The sequence below is a fragment of the Teleopsis dalmanni genome, chromosome 2 (assembly GCF_002237135.1).
Source record: "Teleopsis dalmanni isolate 2A chromosome 2, ASM223713v2, whole genome shotgun sequence".
In the NCBI taxonomy this organism is placed as follows: domain Eukaryota; kingdom Metazoa; phylum Arthropoda; class Insecta; order Diptera; family Diopsidae; genus Teleopsis; species Teleopsis dalmanni.
The window spans coordinates 86,932,508-86,947,020 of record NC_051847.1 but is presented as its reverse complement, the minus strand read 5'-3'; the positions used below and the strand labels follow the sequence as shown (position 1 = coordinate 86,947,020).

General features: G+C 28.1%; 3 protein-coding genes across 4 annotated transcripts in view; 1 reads left to right on the top strand and 2 right to left on the bottom strand.

Moving 5' to 3' along the window:
• The window catches only part of LOC119683666, a 323,964-nt gene that overhangs the window by 216,503 nt on the left and 92,948 nt on the right, over positions 1-14,513 (bottom strand). The gene's annotated exons all lie outside the window — the stretch shown is intronic.
• LOC119683669 lies at positions 2,626-4,737 on the top strand. The gene is made up of 2 exons (XM_038097474.1): positions 2,626-2,901; positions 3,588-4,737. Exons 1-2 carry the CDS (start codon positions 2,847-2,849, stop codon positions 4,550-4,552), a joined length of 1,020 nt encoding a protein of 339 aa, XP_037953402.1. The 5' UTR covers positions 2,626-2,846; the 3' UTR covers positions 4,553-4,737.
• LOC119683667 lies at positions 7,403-8,630 on the bottom strand. The gene is made up of 2 exons (XM_038097472.1): positions 8,127-8,630; positions 7,403-8,072 (listed from the first exon to the last, which is right to left on the bottom strand). The coding sequence occupies exons 1-2, from the start codon at positions 8,533-8,535 to the stop codon at positions 7,438-7,440; spliced, it is 1,044 nt and encodes a 347-aa protein (XP_037953400.1). The 5' UTR covers positions 8,536-8,630; the 3' UTR covers positions 7,403-7,437.

Sequence of the window (14,513 nt, the reverse complement as noted above, 5' to 3'; positions counted from 1 at the left end):
TATATATATAGTATATATGTATTGATATAAATATATTAAATTTATTGACATCAATGCTTTGTAATATGGCGTTTACTCTGGCGTCAACTAACTGATTTGGGTCAAAAATCACAAATAAGAAGTAAATGATTGATTTCTGTATACAAATTCTCATACGTGAAAATAAGATCCACATTCGTGCAATGGATCTTATTTTGTACAAATGAGTTCCACCGAATTTCAAATGAGTTTTAAATGCAAATGAATACATTGAACATACCGCATACCATTGAACAGTTTAAGAATATTGTTTTTGACATATTCATACAAAAAAGATAAACAAATATTTGGTTGTTGTATTTAATAAAAACGATACACCTCTTTTTGGAACCTCTACTTTCCAAAAAGTACTTTAATCGAAGCTAAAAATAAATTTTCAGTTTATATTAAGTCTGCTCCACGAACTACTCGGGGTAATACTCAAGTAAAACACAAATAACGTACAAACTAAGAACGTAATACAAATAAAATGCCAAATAACGCTTTTTACACAGATTTTCATAGAACAGCTTTGTGTAAAGTCTAGTGACAACACCAGTGGCTCGCAAATAAACAATACAAAAATATAAATTCAAGCCAAAACAGTTGATTTACACATCAACATAAATTTTACTTGGTTGTGTTAAATTACAACGTTACTAAGGTAACGAGGCTTCAAGTTTAATGATTCTATGTTTCCGGTAAAACATTTATTTATTATTGTGTAGTGCTGCACAAAATTTAAATTTAGTATTTTATAATATAATATTTAAAAAATAATTGGTAGAAATAAATAATTATATAAAATAAACAAATTTTACTTAAATTGAAACATTTTTTTCATTTAATTCTTTAATATACAACAGCACAAACAAAATCAGCTGTTTTGAAATTCACATATCAGAACCTTTTTATTACTGTGTAGTATGCACAATTTATGTTCAATTTGAAGTATTTGAACAAAATATATGTCTTTTTCTTCTTCTAAAATCTTGTTTTGCTACAACAATTTAATTGGATATATTTATAACTGTAGAGCCAGACGTCCAGCATTCATGCCATCTCTTCGGCGATCGACCGGGTCATTATTCTTTGTTAGGCCGTCATTAGTGCTATTATTTTTATTCGAGGCAATTGTTCTTCGAGCAAATATTTAACTACAGATGGATAGAGTGCTGGTCTCGTCCACCAGGATTATTTCTGGACCTTCTCTGGTCTAGATCCACTATGTTCAGCTAGACAGGATCATCTCGTGTAGGAAGTCGCTCTACACCACGCATAAAATCGCTATTTTCACTACTCCTGTTTTATTCTTATCCCAAAATATATAAATAAAAATGAATATAAAATAAAATACAAGTTTTACTTAAAATTTAATTTTAACTTTTTTACGGTTTTTCTTTAATATTTTTTTCATTTTGTAACTAAATAATATATAAAAACTCTATTCTCAATTTTTCAAATCTTTAAAATTATGTGAATCGGCTGGCTAATATGACAAATTCTCTAGACTAAAACGGAATGATAGACCTGCCATCCTGCTTTCCTAAAGATTACCTTGATTAATTCAACTTATTCGCCGTGATATCTGATAAATAAGCCCTGGCTACTTTTTAAGAAGCTCATTAAAATAATTTACATTTTATTATATATTTCAATATAGTGTGTTTATATAAAATAATTTGTAATGTAATATTATTAGTCTTTAAGATTCTAAATAATAAAAAATATATATTCTCTGAATTTCTGAAGAAAGTTATATACATATGTGTAGCAAATCTAGTGAGTATTCATATATTCATTATTTTTGGGTAGTGTTAAATTGATGTTTATGTTAAATAAAATAAGTTTTAAAAACATTTCAGAGATATATACATATGAATCTGTAGTGAAGCAGAGTAGTCAAGAGCAGTTGTAATGTGGAAGCAAATGCAGGTAGATTTTCTGTCGAATTGACAGAAGCCTTAACATTTTTTGTAATTGTAATTTTTGTTTTTCAGTTTCAATAATTTCAAAACTTGTTGCAATTTTTTTTTAGATAATCTTCAAAATTTATTATTTTAATAGTAATTTTTTTTTAAATAACTGAAAATATTTATGTGTATATAAATCATTCAAATATTATTGCATCTCTTTTAATATGTAATTTTTATTAATAATTTAACTTTGGAAATTTGTTCCTTTACAAATTTTTTATAAAATTTTTCTGTTGCATTTATGGTAATTTCTTATATTTATTTTAATTAAAAGACAAATCCATTGTATATAAATTTAAAAATTTTAGTGCGCATAATAGCAGTTTTTGTCTGCGTAAAAATTCTTCCTTCTGCCTTAAATGTCAAACAGAACACAAAATCGTGTCGTTTCTATAAAACATAAACATTTTGAATTCACCTTTCGCTAGAAATGTTTTTATTCAACATTCCTCCCTTTTGCTTTGGTCCAGATTTATAATTCTGTGCACAGCATAGAAAACTAGCAATGGAATGAAAGAAAATAAGGGATGTTCTAGGGCTGTAAAAAGAAGAGGGTTAAAAATGAGATTAGCCTGCATTGCACACAAGCACACAAACACATGTGTTGGTGTAGAATTTCACACTACTTTTGTCAAAACTCAGATCTAGGAGAGTTAGTGATGCTCTCTTATTAATTATTTCATTTGCTGCTAGAAAGATTTTATTCAGCTGCTTGCATTTTAGTGTAGTGACAGAAAACTATTGAATTGACACAGATCTAAGGACGACGGTAGTACAGCGATAGTTCAATATAAAAATTTTTTAATTTTATTGATAAAGCATAAAAAAGTGAAGAAATTTGTTTGTTGTTTAATGATGGCAAGTGCTATTGCTAATGCCGGATTAATTCCTATTAACGAAAGTGAAAGTAAGCACGATTTATTTATTTACTTTTAAGTACATTTTTTTAGAAATAAAAAGATTGAAATAAATTTTTAATAAAGTGTCTATATAATAAACAGTGAATCTGCTTCAAATTTATGGTGATGCTATGCCAAAAAGTGTTTGTTGTTTGCCATGAATTTTTAATTTTGTGTACAAAAAACAGTACTGTTATACTTGCTAGATATATTAAAACAGTTTTCTAAAAGAGCTGAAACATAGGAGAAGTTAGGTACAGCTTCAGTGCGCAGGCAAAAAAAATAATTCCATGGAAGTTCAACTGTAGTTTTAAATTTTTGTTTAGAAAATGAAACACAAAAAGGAGGACAAGAAAAGTGCTGCCAGTCTACCATTTAATGCATACACTGTAGAAAAATGTATAACAGTTGAGAAAAACAGTTTTGCATTAATTTATCAATTATAATGAAATATTAATTAATTCTTATATCTTTAAAATATAATATTCTGCATAAATAAAAAAGAATACATGTATGTGGATATGTGTGACATACAATTTATTTTCTTTTAATATGAAATTTGAATTAAAAGAAATTCAAACGAATTACTTAGTTAATGTTAAATCCGATTTTCAACAATAATATTAAATAATTTAATAATAAGGTTTTAAAATGTCCTAGCTAATCAAAGTATTTTTTTTTTTGTAATTTATAGCTTTTTATCAAATCAGTGATGATGATCTAGAGGACTTTGACGATGATTGCTTGTTGGACGAACCTGAAAACCCTCATGTATTCAGCAACAGTCGTGGTCCATATGAGCGAGCTTGGACAAATGATGCAACACGTGCTCTAATTCATATACGTGGTCCTATGGAAGATCGTTTCACTGAGGGCAGACAAAAACGTACCGCACTTTGGTTGAGTTGCACTCGACAATTACAGAGACTTGGCTATCGCTACAGCGCTGCAAAAGTACAAAAAAAGTGGCATAATATCCTAATTACATATAACAAAAATCTCAGTAAAAAATATGCTTGTGGTTTTGTGCATTGGGAATTTTTCGAGGATATGTTTAAGTACTTACAAGGTAAAAAAGCTGATTGTGATGCCAGTTTTCAGTTAAATTCGCAATCACAGATTGACAGTAATTCACCACAAATAAAGCAGTCCGGCACACCAACGCCGTTAAATCAAAGTTACCAAAGCACTACAGATCAAAAGCCACCACGTATACAGATAACAAATAATATACAAGGAATGTATAGTCCACACGAATCCATTTTACATCCACATGTACAAATCGATACTAAGTCAAATGATGAATTTGATGAAGATAGCACAACCATGTCAGAGCTAAAACAACCTAAAATGGAATATAAAAGTGAAAATGATAATTCTAATGATTTGCATATGCAGCCTTTAAATGGCTTCCCCAATGGAAATAATTTTGATTTCATGAATAATTCTAAATTTGAACAAGACACGAATAGCGGTTGGTGGATGGATTATTTTGAGCGGAAGCTCAAACAACAATCCGATATGCATCGGGAAATGATGCAATTCAATAAAATGGCTTTGCTACAACAGGAAAAGATTGAACGAATCAAAATCGAAGCTATAAATAATTTAACCTCTACTCTTCAGAAACTTGTAGAAACTAAGATGAAGAAAGTCTAAATATCGTTATCCTATTATCAGAAATATAAATTCATGGAGATACTAAATCTTGTACACCACAAACTAACCAAAAATAAGTGCCAACTGCCTAGAGCAGGTCGTTTAGCTTAAACATGAATGAAAGTGTAACAAAAACTTTTCTATTTACGATATAAAAAGAAATATTGTTGTTGTTGTTGTTGTTATACCTAATATTTTTAAAGAAATTTGAATATTTATGAAATTGAAAATGTCATACAATGTATGAGGTGTCATATTTATTTGAATTCATATCAATTTAGTTGAAACATATATATTTACATAAAAATGAGACAAAGTTCCAATTACGAGCACTAAAAAAATTAAGAATAAAATAAAAATGTGCCAGTTGACAGCACCAAAAATGTAAAAAAATAAAAATATGCAAGCTAACAGCAACTAAAATAATATTATTATAAATAACATAATATGGAATATGAATAAAAATCGACTATAGAAGAAGGTTCGTTGTATTTGAGATATTGGTTAGTCTGCTCTTTGCAGCTGGATAATTTATCACCATGTTTTGAATTTGTGAGATTTTGTATATCTATGAATTTATCTCTCTGCTATAACTATATAAACACAATGTATACTATATATATATATATGTAGAAATAAGAATTTAAATAAATTATTAAATGTAGGAAAATGTTAAATATTCAATATTGTATCTTTTGATTACTTTTAGTTTTATAAGCTTATAAAACATTTAGTTATAAAATTTTAATTTAATTTATTTAAAATTTATTTTTTAAATTAATAATTTTATAAATTATAAAATGAATAGTCTGGAAATCATTACAAAGTAAAATTCTCAATCCAAATGAACAATAGTACAAAATAATGCAGTAGTGTTACGAGTGACGAAATAACGAATGCTCGATATAATATACTTTTTTCTCAACTCCATTAATGATTCTAAATAACGAACGCTTTGCAAAATCAAGTTGTCTTTATAATAAGTGATTACCATTTAAATCTAATAATATTGTATAATATATAGTTTTTGAAACTGAAAGAAATGCCTACAATGAAGGAGAGTGTAGATATTGTTAATTTCATTTTTACAAAGGTACAAAGCATTAATATTCTCCAGAACAAAAACATTTAACAGCATTATGTTTGTAATTATTTTGTATACTTTAGTACACATTTCAAGTGTTTGAAGAACGCGGATCATAGTTTACTTCAAGAAGCCAACACTAACCACGATAAGACTCCAATTTCATTATCTGATATTAATATAGAGGCGGGCCTTATACAAATACCTATTTAAAAAATATATCACACTGAAACCAGCTAATAAAACAAACGCATATTGTAGAGTTTCTTAATAATAACTCAATAGGTATATCTTAAGCCTAGATATACGTATTCATTCAGGTTTCAATGAATACGTAATTCGGTATTTCTTTCTAAATTTAATAATTAACACATTTAGTGTAATATTTATTTTATAAAAATAAATAATTGGAATTAAATGTATTCAATATAAATTTTTAAATAAAAACTTGATATAATGAGAGACAAAAATATATATCGGTCGTTAATATGGACCACAACTGTATTTGAAGCGATATATTTTTGTCAGGATTTCTTTCTTTTAAGTTTCTAACCAAAGAATTTTACATCAAGAGAAGCGTTAGCTTTAAACGATTTGAAACGATTAATATTCGTAATAATCTAAATATTTAAATTTTTATTTAGAGGGATAGAGGCGAAAAAGATTCAGATGAGTTTTCAGACACTTATCTAATAATTTGATATTTTTCTTTAATTTACAGAGAAAAATAATTTTGTTGTTGTAATCTGTCATTAGGCTAGTAAGACCGTACGTTCCAGGAGGTACATTCTGACTGCATTATAAGAGAATAGAGTCCAAATGTACTATATATATATAACTGAGAAAATATAAAAGATGAGAAGGGGTTGGAGACTTATAGTATGTGTTCAGCTTAGCAATCTGGAGCTTGAATCTTAACGTATTCTATTTCGGTATAGAGTACGAAACTTTGCAAATGTCAGTACATTTTACTTTTTATTGCCGGGCACTTTTAGTATAATAATTGTGAAATCTGAATAATAGAAGAAAATAATAGAAAAAATAATACCATAGAAGATACTAATCAGCTGAAACATTTTAAAATATGTCAAACCTCAGCGCATATAGTGGTTAAAACATGTTGTAAGTATTCCTGTCAATAGAACAGTAAATCCTATTTAATTGAGAGTGTCCATTGAAAAAAGCGATATAGACTGCCACAAAATAATATGAATTCAGTATTTACTGATTTAAAAGCACTGAGAGTATAAAATTAAAGATAAAGGGCAGCAGATAGAGAAAGATAGAAAGAAGTGGTTGACAAAGTACTATTGCTTTCCGGATTGTCATGCGAATAAAGACTAAGAATTAGTAACACATTGTTCGTAACAAGTGTATGGATAGTTTATAAGTTAGAAAAGCTTTCGTTTTTTTTTAAATGGATCTTTTAAAATTTGATACACTAGAAACAAAAATGTCTTAGATAAGAAGCAGATATAGATATAGAAGAATATATTCATTATTGATATTTTGTTATCTAAAATAATACAAAAAAATATCAATAAAATTGATTTACAATGAAATGAACACTTAGAGATTAAGGTCTAAGATATAATTATATATATTTACCATTTGGCATGGACTTTGCTATTTATAACCTTTAGAGGATTTATTTTATAACCTTTAGAGAACTATTATTAGTGATTATTGATCACTATGTTCTTCATATAAAAATTTTGTTTATATTATTAATTTTTATTTTTTTGTTACTACTACATTATCTCTAGTACATATCTTTCTTTTCAAATTTTTATACTTTTATTTATAAATGCCAATCGATCTCCAAAATCGTTGCGACTGAAATGCTGTTATTCTTACTTTCCAACATTTCATAGCTGAATACCCACAAATCTGTGGAGAAAACTAAACATTCGCCAGCACTTAAACGTATATCAATAGTTGGACAACTGACGCTACATGGTTGTTTAGGTCGTAGATGGAATTCGAAGAATCCACTTAATTGTTGCACAAATATCAAACCTTGTAAATATATTTCACGATTTGCACTAGTATAGTCCTGTGAAATGAGTATCCAACTAGAGTAAAATGGTTCGAGATGCAATGGATAGTAGTAAGGACGCGTAACAAACATACGAGATGCTTTTACAGCATTAAACTTACAGTTACGGAATTGCAAGAACCACTTAGTCATGGAATTATTAGATTTAATTTTTTGTATTGCCACGTCAAGGTTGAAGAATTTCTTCAGCATTAGGTTTGTGCCTATATCGCAAGGATCGCTCGATAAAAAATCTTGAGGATTATTTTGAATTTTTTCAAGCAACCAATCAAGTGTTTGTTCATCATGAGAATCTGTTATTATTACTGGTAAGCCACGTTCTAGATATTTTGCTTCCAAATACGAAAATGTAGTATTCGAGGTCGTTGGTATACTATCTATAAAGACATCAGAATGAAATCAAAGTAATTGATTAAATCAGGAAGACTTACCCAGCATTTCACAGAGCGCACAATTATCAACGTCGGTTTCATGTCGTCCTAAACGTGGTAATGATTTAGTTGTTGTTTCTTGAAATGGACGTTCAATCAAACATTTGCCATTGTAGAGTGGAGTCCAGTTCCAATATGGTAGCAATTGAATAAGTAGCAAACGTCCAATGGCACTTAAAAACCAGGCGCAAGAGTCGCACCAATTATAAAAGCAATAAACAATTAAGACAAGTGTTGTGAGATATAGGAACCGCTTTGTCTTCACTTTTCGTTGTTGTTGGAATAGAGGTTGACATATATCAAGCATTTGTGTTGTAGAAAATCCTTGCTTGGTACAGTAACTGAAAAAGTTTTCAAAGTCACTTTCAATTGCATTCATCGTTGAAAGCTTGTTGGCGAACGTCGTCATGGTTTAGCGTTTTATGTTAAAGTGATTGGAAAATCTTGAATGGTAAAGTAGGAAGCTAAGCCATTCAACTAACCAGTGATTAGAACACATGCGCTGTTCCGGTGTGGCTGCAGAAACATTTTCAATAGATAAGCGAGAAATGAAGTGCAAATTCAATTTTCAACTCCAATGCATTTAAAATTGAAAGCAATCCATCCATCCTTTCCCATTATTTGTGCTGTAGCAGATGTTTCTTCTTTTTTCAAGTTCATTACGTGCATCGTTTTAAAGGATAAAGAATGGGAAGTAATTTAACAAAAACCCAGAAATTAAGAAAAACAAAATTAGGAATACTATAGGTATGCATTAACTCCTCAGAAACAATTTTTAGAAGTATATTTATGTGGGTAAGTTTATCCGGAAAATAATTTCATTTATTCTAATGAAATTATAAGACGATTTTTTTATAAAAAAAAATATTTCATTAAATTATGAATTGTGACCCAAGACTTTTTGTCAACTTCCCGATACTAGCTTGATTACACGATAATAAAATGTTTTCAGTTGTCTGGTGTTTTCATTTCTCTCTAGGTGTTAGGCATTCTTGATTCCTTCACTTATTTAAAAGAGGTGCAGTTTAACATTTCTCATCTCTGGATTCCCGTTTATAAGGACATTTGCGTCAACTGCAAGCCAGACGAGATATTTAAGGTAATCACTCATTATATCTTAAAAATCTGGGCATATCGTCTACATCACGTAAATTTTAATTAAATTTTTTCTATGCCGAACTTTTTAATAAAAAAAAAGATTGGAAGACCCCACGTTACGTAGGCATCTGTTTGCAAGATGCAAGATGGTTTATGTTAAGAAAAAATCCAAAAATCTTATTGAGATGATATATCAGACTTATGGTAGGTTTGCTAGAACATTTAATTTCTCTTTCAATTTTTCAGTACCTCCCACTAAAAAGTATTTTAAGCTTTGCTTAAAGTTGAAAGTGATTGCAAACCGCTGGGTTATCTTTAAATGGTAACATAATGCACTAATAGGCCTAAGTAGATTATTCGAACATAAGCAAAACCTTAATTAATCATATTCTAATTTTTGTTAAGTATACCTATATACTTTAATTTCATACCTAATATGTTTTTGATTTATCTTTTTTTTTTAAATTTTAGATCATTCTCCCTAAAAATCTCAATTATCTGTATATTTTTATAAAAAATTTTTAATTGGATTATTTTTTCGTATTTAAGCATCTTTTTATATTATCTTACTATCACGTTACTCTTCTATCGAACCCCACAACTCATTGTCTTGAAAATTTCGGCCAATGAACTTCTTCTCTGCATATGACAACAATATGACGACACCTAATTCATCATATATTTTAACTCCAGGTTTTTTAATGCTATAATTAAATTAGGATACCACCTAAGTGAGTGGAAAATATCCTTGATTATAATGATTCCTAAACCAAGTAATGATCTTATCTTAGCTTTATACAGGCCAATAAGTTTATTTCTTTGCAAATTTCTTAGAAAGCATATGCACTAGGGATTATGGCTAAGGATATTTCAAAACCTAAACCAATCGATTAAGTTTTGAATTACTTATACTTATGTTATAAATTTCAGAATCACATATAACTGTAATGAAATATATATAAAATACTTATTTAATCAAGTAGAAAGATTGAACAAGTAATATAGGAGAGATTTCACATGATTCCAATTTTTTTTATTTGTTTATTAATAAAAATGCATCGTATAACATTTTCTTTAAATTTTATTTATCAGAAATATAGTATATAGTACAGTAATTTTGGCAACATTAAATATTTGCATGCTAGATTTAATGGCCAAACATTTACTACTAGAAATTTGATAATAGGAGTATTTACCTTCTCAGAAAAAATATCTCAATGTTTAAATACAGAGATTTGTACTTGGATCTTAAATCCGGTAGTTGCGGGACACCTATAAATTGGAATAGGTGTCTCATGTATCTTCTAAATTATAAAATCCTTTAGATAAAAATTTGTTTACATTTAAAGATCTACGAAGTATTAAATATTTAAATAGCATTACGTTCAAGTTCCAACAACCACAGCACTTATCTATTTCACACAGTTATCAATAAATGGATCCATTTTAAATACATTCCAACCACCTTTTCCCGTTATAAATTGGAATAGGTGTCGCATGTATCTTCTAAATTATAAAATCCTTTAGATAAAAATTTGTTTAAATTTAAATATCTAACAAGTATTAAATATTCTAATAGCCTTACATTCAACAGTTCCAACAGCCACAGTACTTATAAATTTCACACAGTTATAAATAAATGGATCCATTTTAAATACATTCCAACCACCTTTTCCCGTTATAAATTGGAATAGGTGTCTCATGTATCTTCTAAATTATAAAATCCTTTAGATAAAAATTTTTTTAAATTTAAAGATCTAACAAGTGTTAAATATTCAAATAGCATTACTTTCAAGTTCCAACAGTCACAGTAATTATAAATTTCACTCAATTATCAATAAATGGATCCATTTTAAATACATTCCAACCACCCTTTCCCGTTATAAATTGGAATAGGTTTCTCATGTATCGTCTTGGTTATGGAAATGCTATAAAGATAATACTACTAACATTCTTACAAAAATAAACTTTAAACGTAAAATTACTAAAATACCTATGAAGTTTTTGGAATGTAATGACACATCTTCATCTACAGGTATTCACCAAGAAACATCACTTGATACTAAGAAGGTAACTCCTATACATATTCTGGAACGTCCAATTGGTCTCTAAGATCATAAAGACCATAAAAATTGATACATCAAGTTTTGTCAAGTCAGGTTAATTAAAAATAATTTTCTTCAACAAATTTCTCCATATCCTTGAACAAAATTTCAATGTCAATATAGTTTTAAATAAAAATAAAATTCATCAAAATTAAAAAAAAAAAGTATAAAAATTGATAATGATGATACTTACATATATCTTGACTTATAAAATAATTGCAAGCCTTGAAGAAAGATTAAAATATTAAAGAACTTACCATGGACCAATTATCTTATCACTAAAAGTTCTTGAGTGATCCTATTTCAATCACTCATCCACGTCTTCCTGTACATAATACCCTACTAATATTCATTTTACATATCCTTGAACTTATGAGTAGTTGCGCGATTAATATTTGAGTAGTATAATTAATATTTTAAATTGGCATACTTTACATCGTTGAATAGTAGATTTTAAGAGTTCTAATAAAGGAAAGTTCTTCTTCAGAAACTCTTCTAGTTTATACTATTCATTTCGTTTTACATTTTTAGTTTCAGAAACAAAATTTTTTTTTATAATTTTGAGTAACTTATTCCAAACAAAATTTATTTTAACTGAAATACATTGTATTCTGATTTAACTTAACTATTTATATTGACATCTAATCACTAACTAGATTGAAAATATTTATTATATTTCTTAGTATCATGCTATGCAAATAGTCATACAATGAAGGCACATTAGATTAACTATCTATCTGATCATAACCATGAAAACATGTTATGCAGGCAGTTAAATCACAATTGTCTATTTCATGCTGTTATTGATATTTCTCCCTCAAGGTCATAGGTTGTAATTTTTTTCTTTAAATAAGCTCTATAGATTGTGGAGATTTCCAACACTTATTCATTTATATATTAGATCTTACTATGTGTTGGATCGATAGTGGGCTGTACTATTGCTATTAATGACGTTGTTTTGAAGGATCATATTAGGCATTGTTAGACTACATTTCTTTTCAGAAATTAAATTTTGTGGTGTTCGGTTTTGCTATAGAATTTACCATATGACGTATTTCAAGGGTATTTAGCATAGCGACTCGTATATATTCTATATGTTACTATAACGTTGGACTTGTAAATTAGTGAAAAATGACATAATAGTCAACTTTGACTTTAATACATTCGATGCATTATTAGAATTTCTTGTCTTTTGAAAAATAGAATATTTTAGACCTACAAAATATTAATTAATTACAGAGATTATACTCGATTGATGTTTATTGTTTAAAAATAATTTTTTAAAATTTGAAAATAAAACCTTATTGATGATTTGACCCAATTTTGGAGAATATGATAGAGGTGAATATATCACCGTATAAAATATGACTGGTTTAGCTGATTTAAATGGATCACTGATTACTTATAACCTTTTTTAGCTGATAAGAAATATTATCTCTCGATTATTCTATCATCTCTCACTTACAGTAAAATTGAAATTTTTAACACAATAGCAATCTCATGCACCTTTATTTGAGTATCCCCCATCTTTAGGGTATCTAGAGTTGCTTGGTCATTTGAGCATCCTGACCATCATCTTCTTCGACAAAATGAAGTTCGGTAGACTGAATTATTTAATATTTCTCATTTCATACAATAACTATGTAATAATAATATTTCAGTTTATTTATACATTTTCATGTACTTCGAATGTTTTAGATACTCGTATTTTTGCAGTTAAGAATATAATTACATTATATGTGCAGATCTTGGATGTTTCAGCAAAAGTAAAGCCAACATTTCTATTTATTTCAATAACAAATTAAATCCTTAATAAATGAAAACTACAAAAACTATGTATATTTACTAAAAATTTTATTTCTGCAAAATATATTCACAAAAATTTAGAATTGAGTTCATGCAAACACAATGTTCCAAAGCTTAAATTAAATCACAAGAAATTTGAATGGTAAAGGTTCGTCCATTTTCATAAAACAAACTTCAAGGTTTAATTATAGAGAATTTTACTTGGTTCTTCAACTTTGGAGTTGTACAAAGTTTAGCATAAGGTCACTTGGAATGGTTGTGGAAATTGAAATTCTACTGCTTCTACAAGCAGTGAAAGTACTCCGCTTCTAGTTCATCTAGAAGATGTTCAACGAACATCTATGGAAATATTTAATTAAATAAATTTTAACTAGAAATACAATGAAATATACTTTTAAGTTAATAATTGTGTTTCTACAAGCAGGAATCTTTCATCAGGAGACATAATTGAACAGAGTTCCATGTACTCCTGATTAAGTCCATTTCCAAAGTTCCTTCAGCATAAACTGCAATTTTACTTCTGCACGATTTCGGTCATCTAATTATGAAGGCATACAGATTATCACATCATTATTATATTATCATCATATACTACCTATTATTGAATCACCCGCAGAAATTGTAGTAAGAGTCCAAAGTGAAGTTTTCACCAAGTACGTATGAATTAGAGGGAGATACCGATTGATGTTAAAGTAATCATTTCAAAGCCTTTTTTAAAAATCATATAACGATATATAATTCAAAGACTTTGAGAATCAGTTATCCAAACAATGTCACATCAGGGTAATAAAAATAAGATTATATTTTATAATCCTAGAAGCAATTGTCAAAAAAAAAAATTATTTTTAAAAAAAAATTATTTTTAAAAAAAAATTTTTTTTCAAAAAAAGTTTTAAAACACAAATTTTGAACTATAAAATATGGATGAATTGGTGGAAGAATATTAGGAAGAGGCGTACTTACCATTAGCTCCAATAGCGTCCAATGCTATTTAACTGAAAAGAGAAATAAATAACGCAGTAAATTAATTAATGGTAAAATTTCTAAAAGTTCAAGAACTTACCATGGAGCAATTATCATATCATTAAAAGTTCTTGAGTGATCTTATTCCAATCACTCGTTTATATATCCATGTACCTAATATTGTTGTAATATAGATTTTCATATAGATTGATCAGTAGTTGCGCGACTTATCATTAAGTAATAGAATGTACTATATTATTTAAAACCGTCGATTAATACGACATTTTAAGTATTTTAATAAAAGAAAGTTCTTCTCCAGAGACTTTCTTCTATTTTAAGTAGTAGTTCTTCTTATGTTTCTACATTTTTAGTTTCAGAAACTATTTTTTTTTTTTTAATTTTGAGTAACTTATTC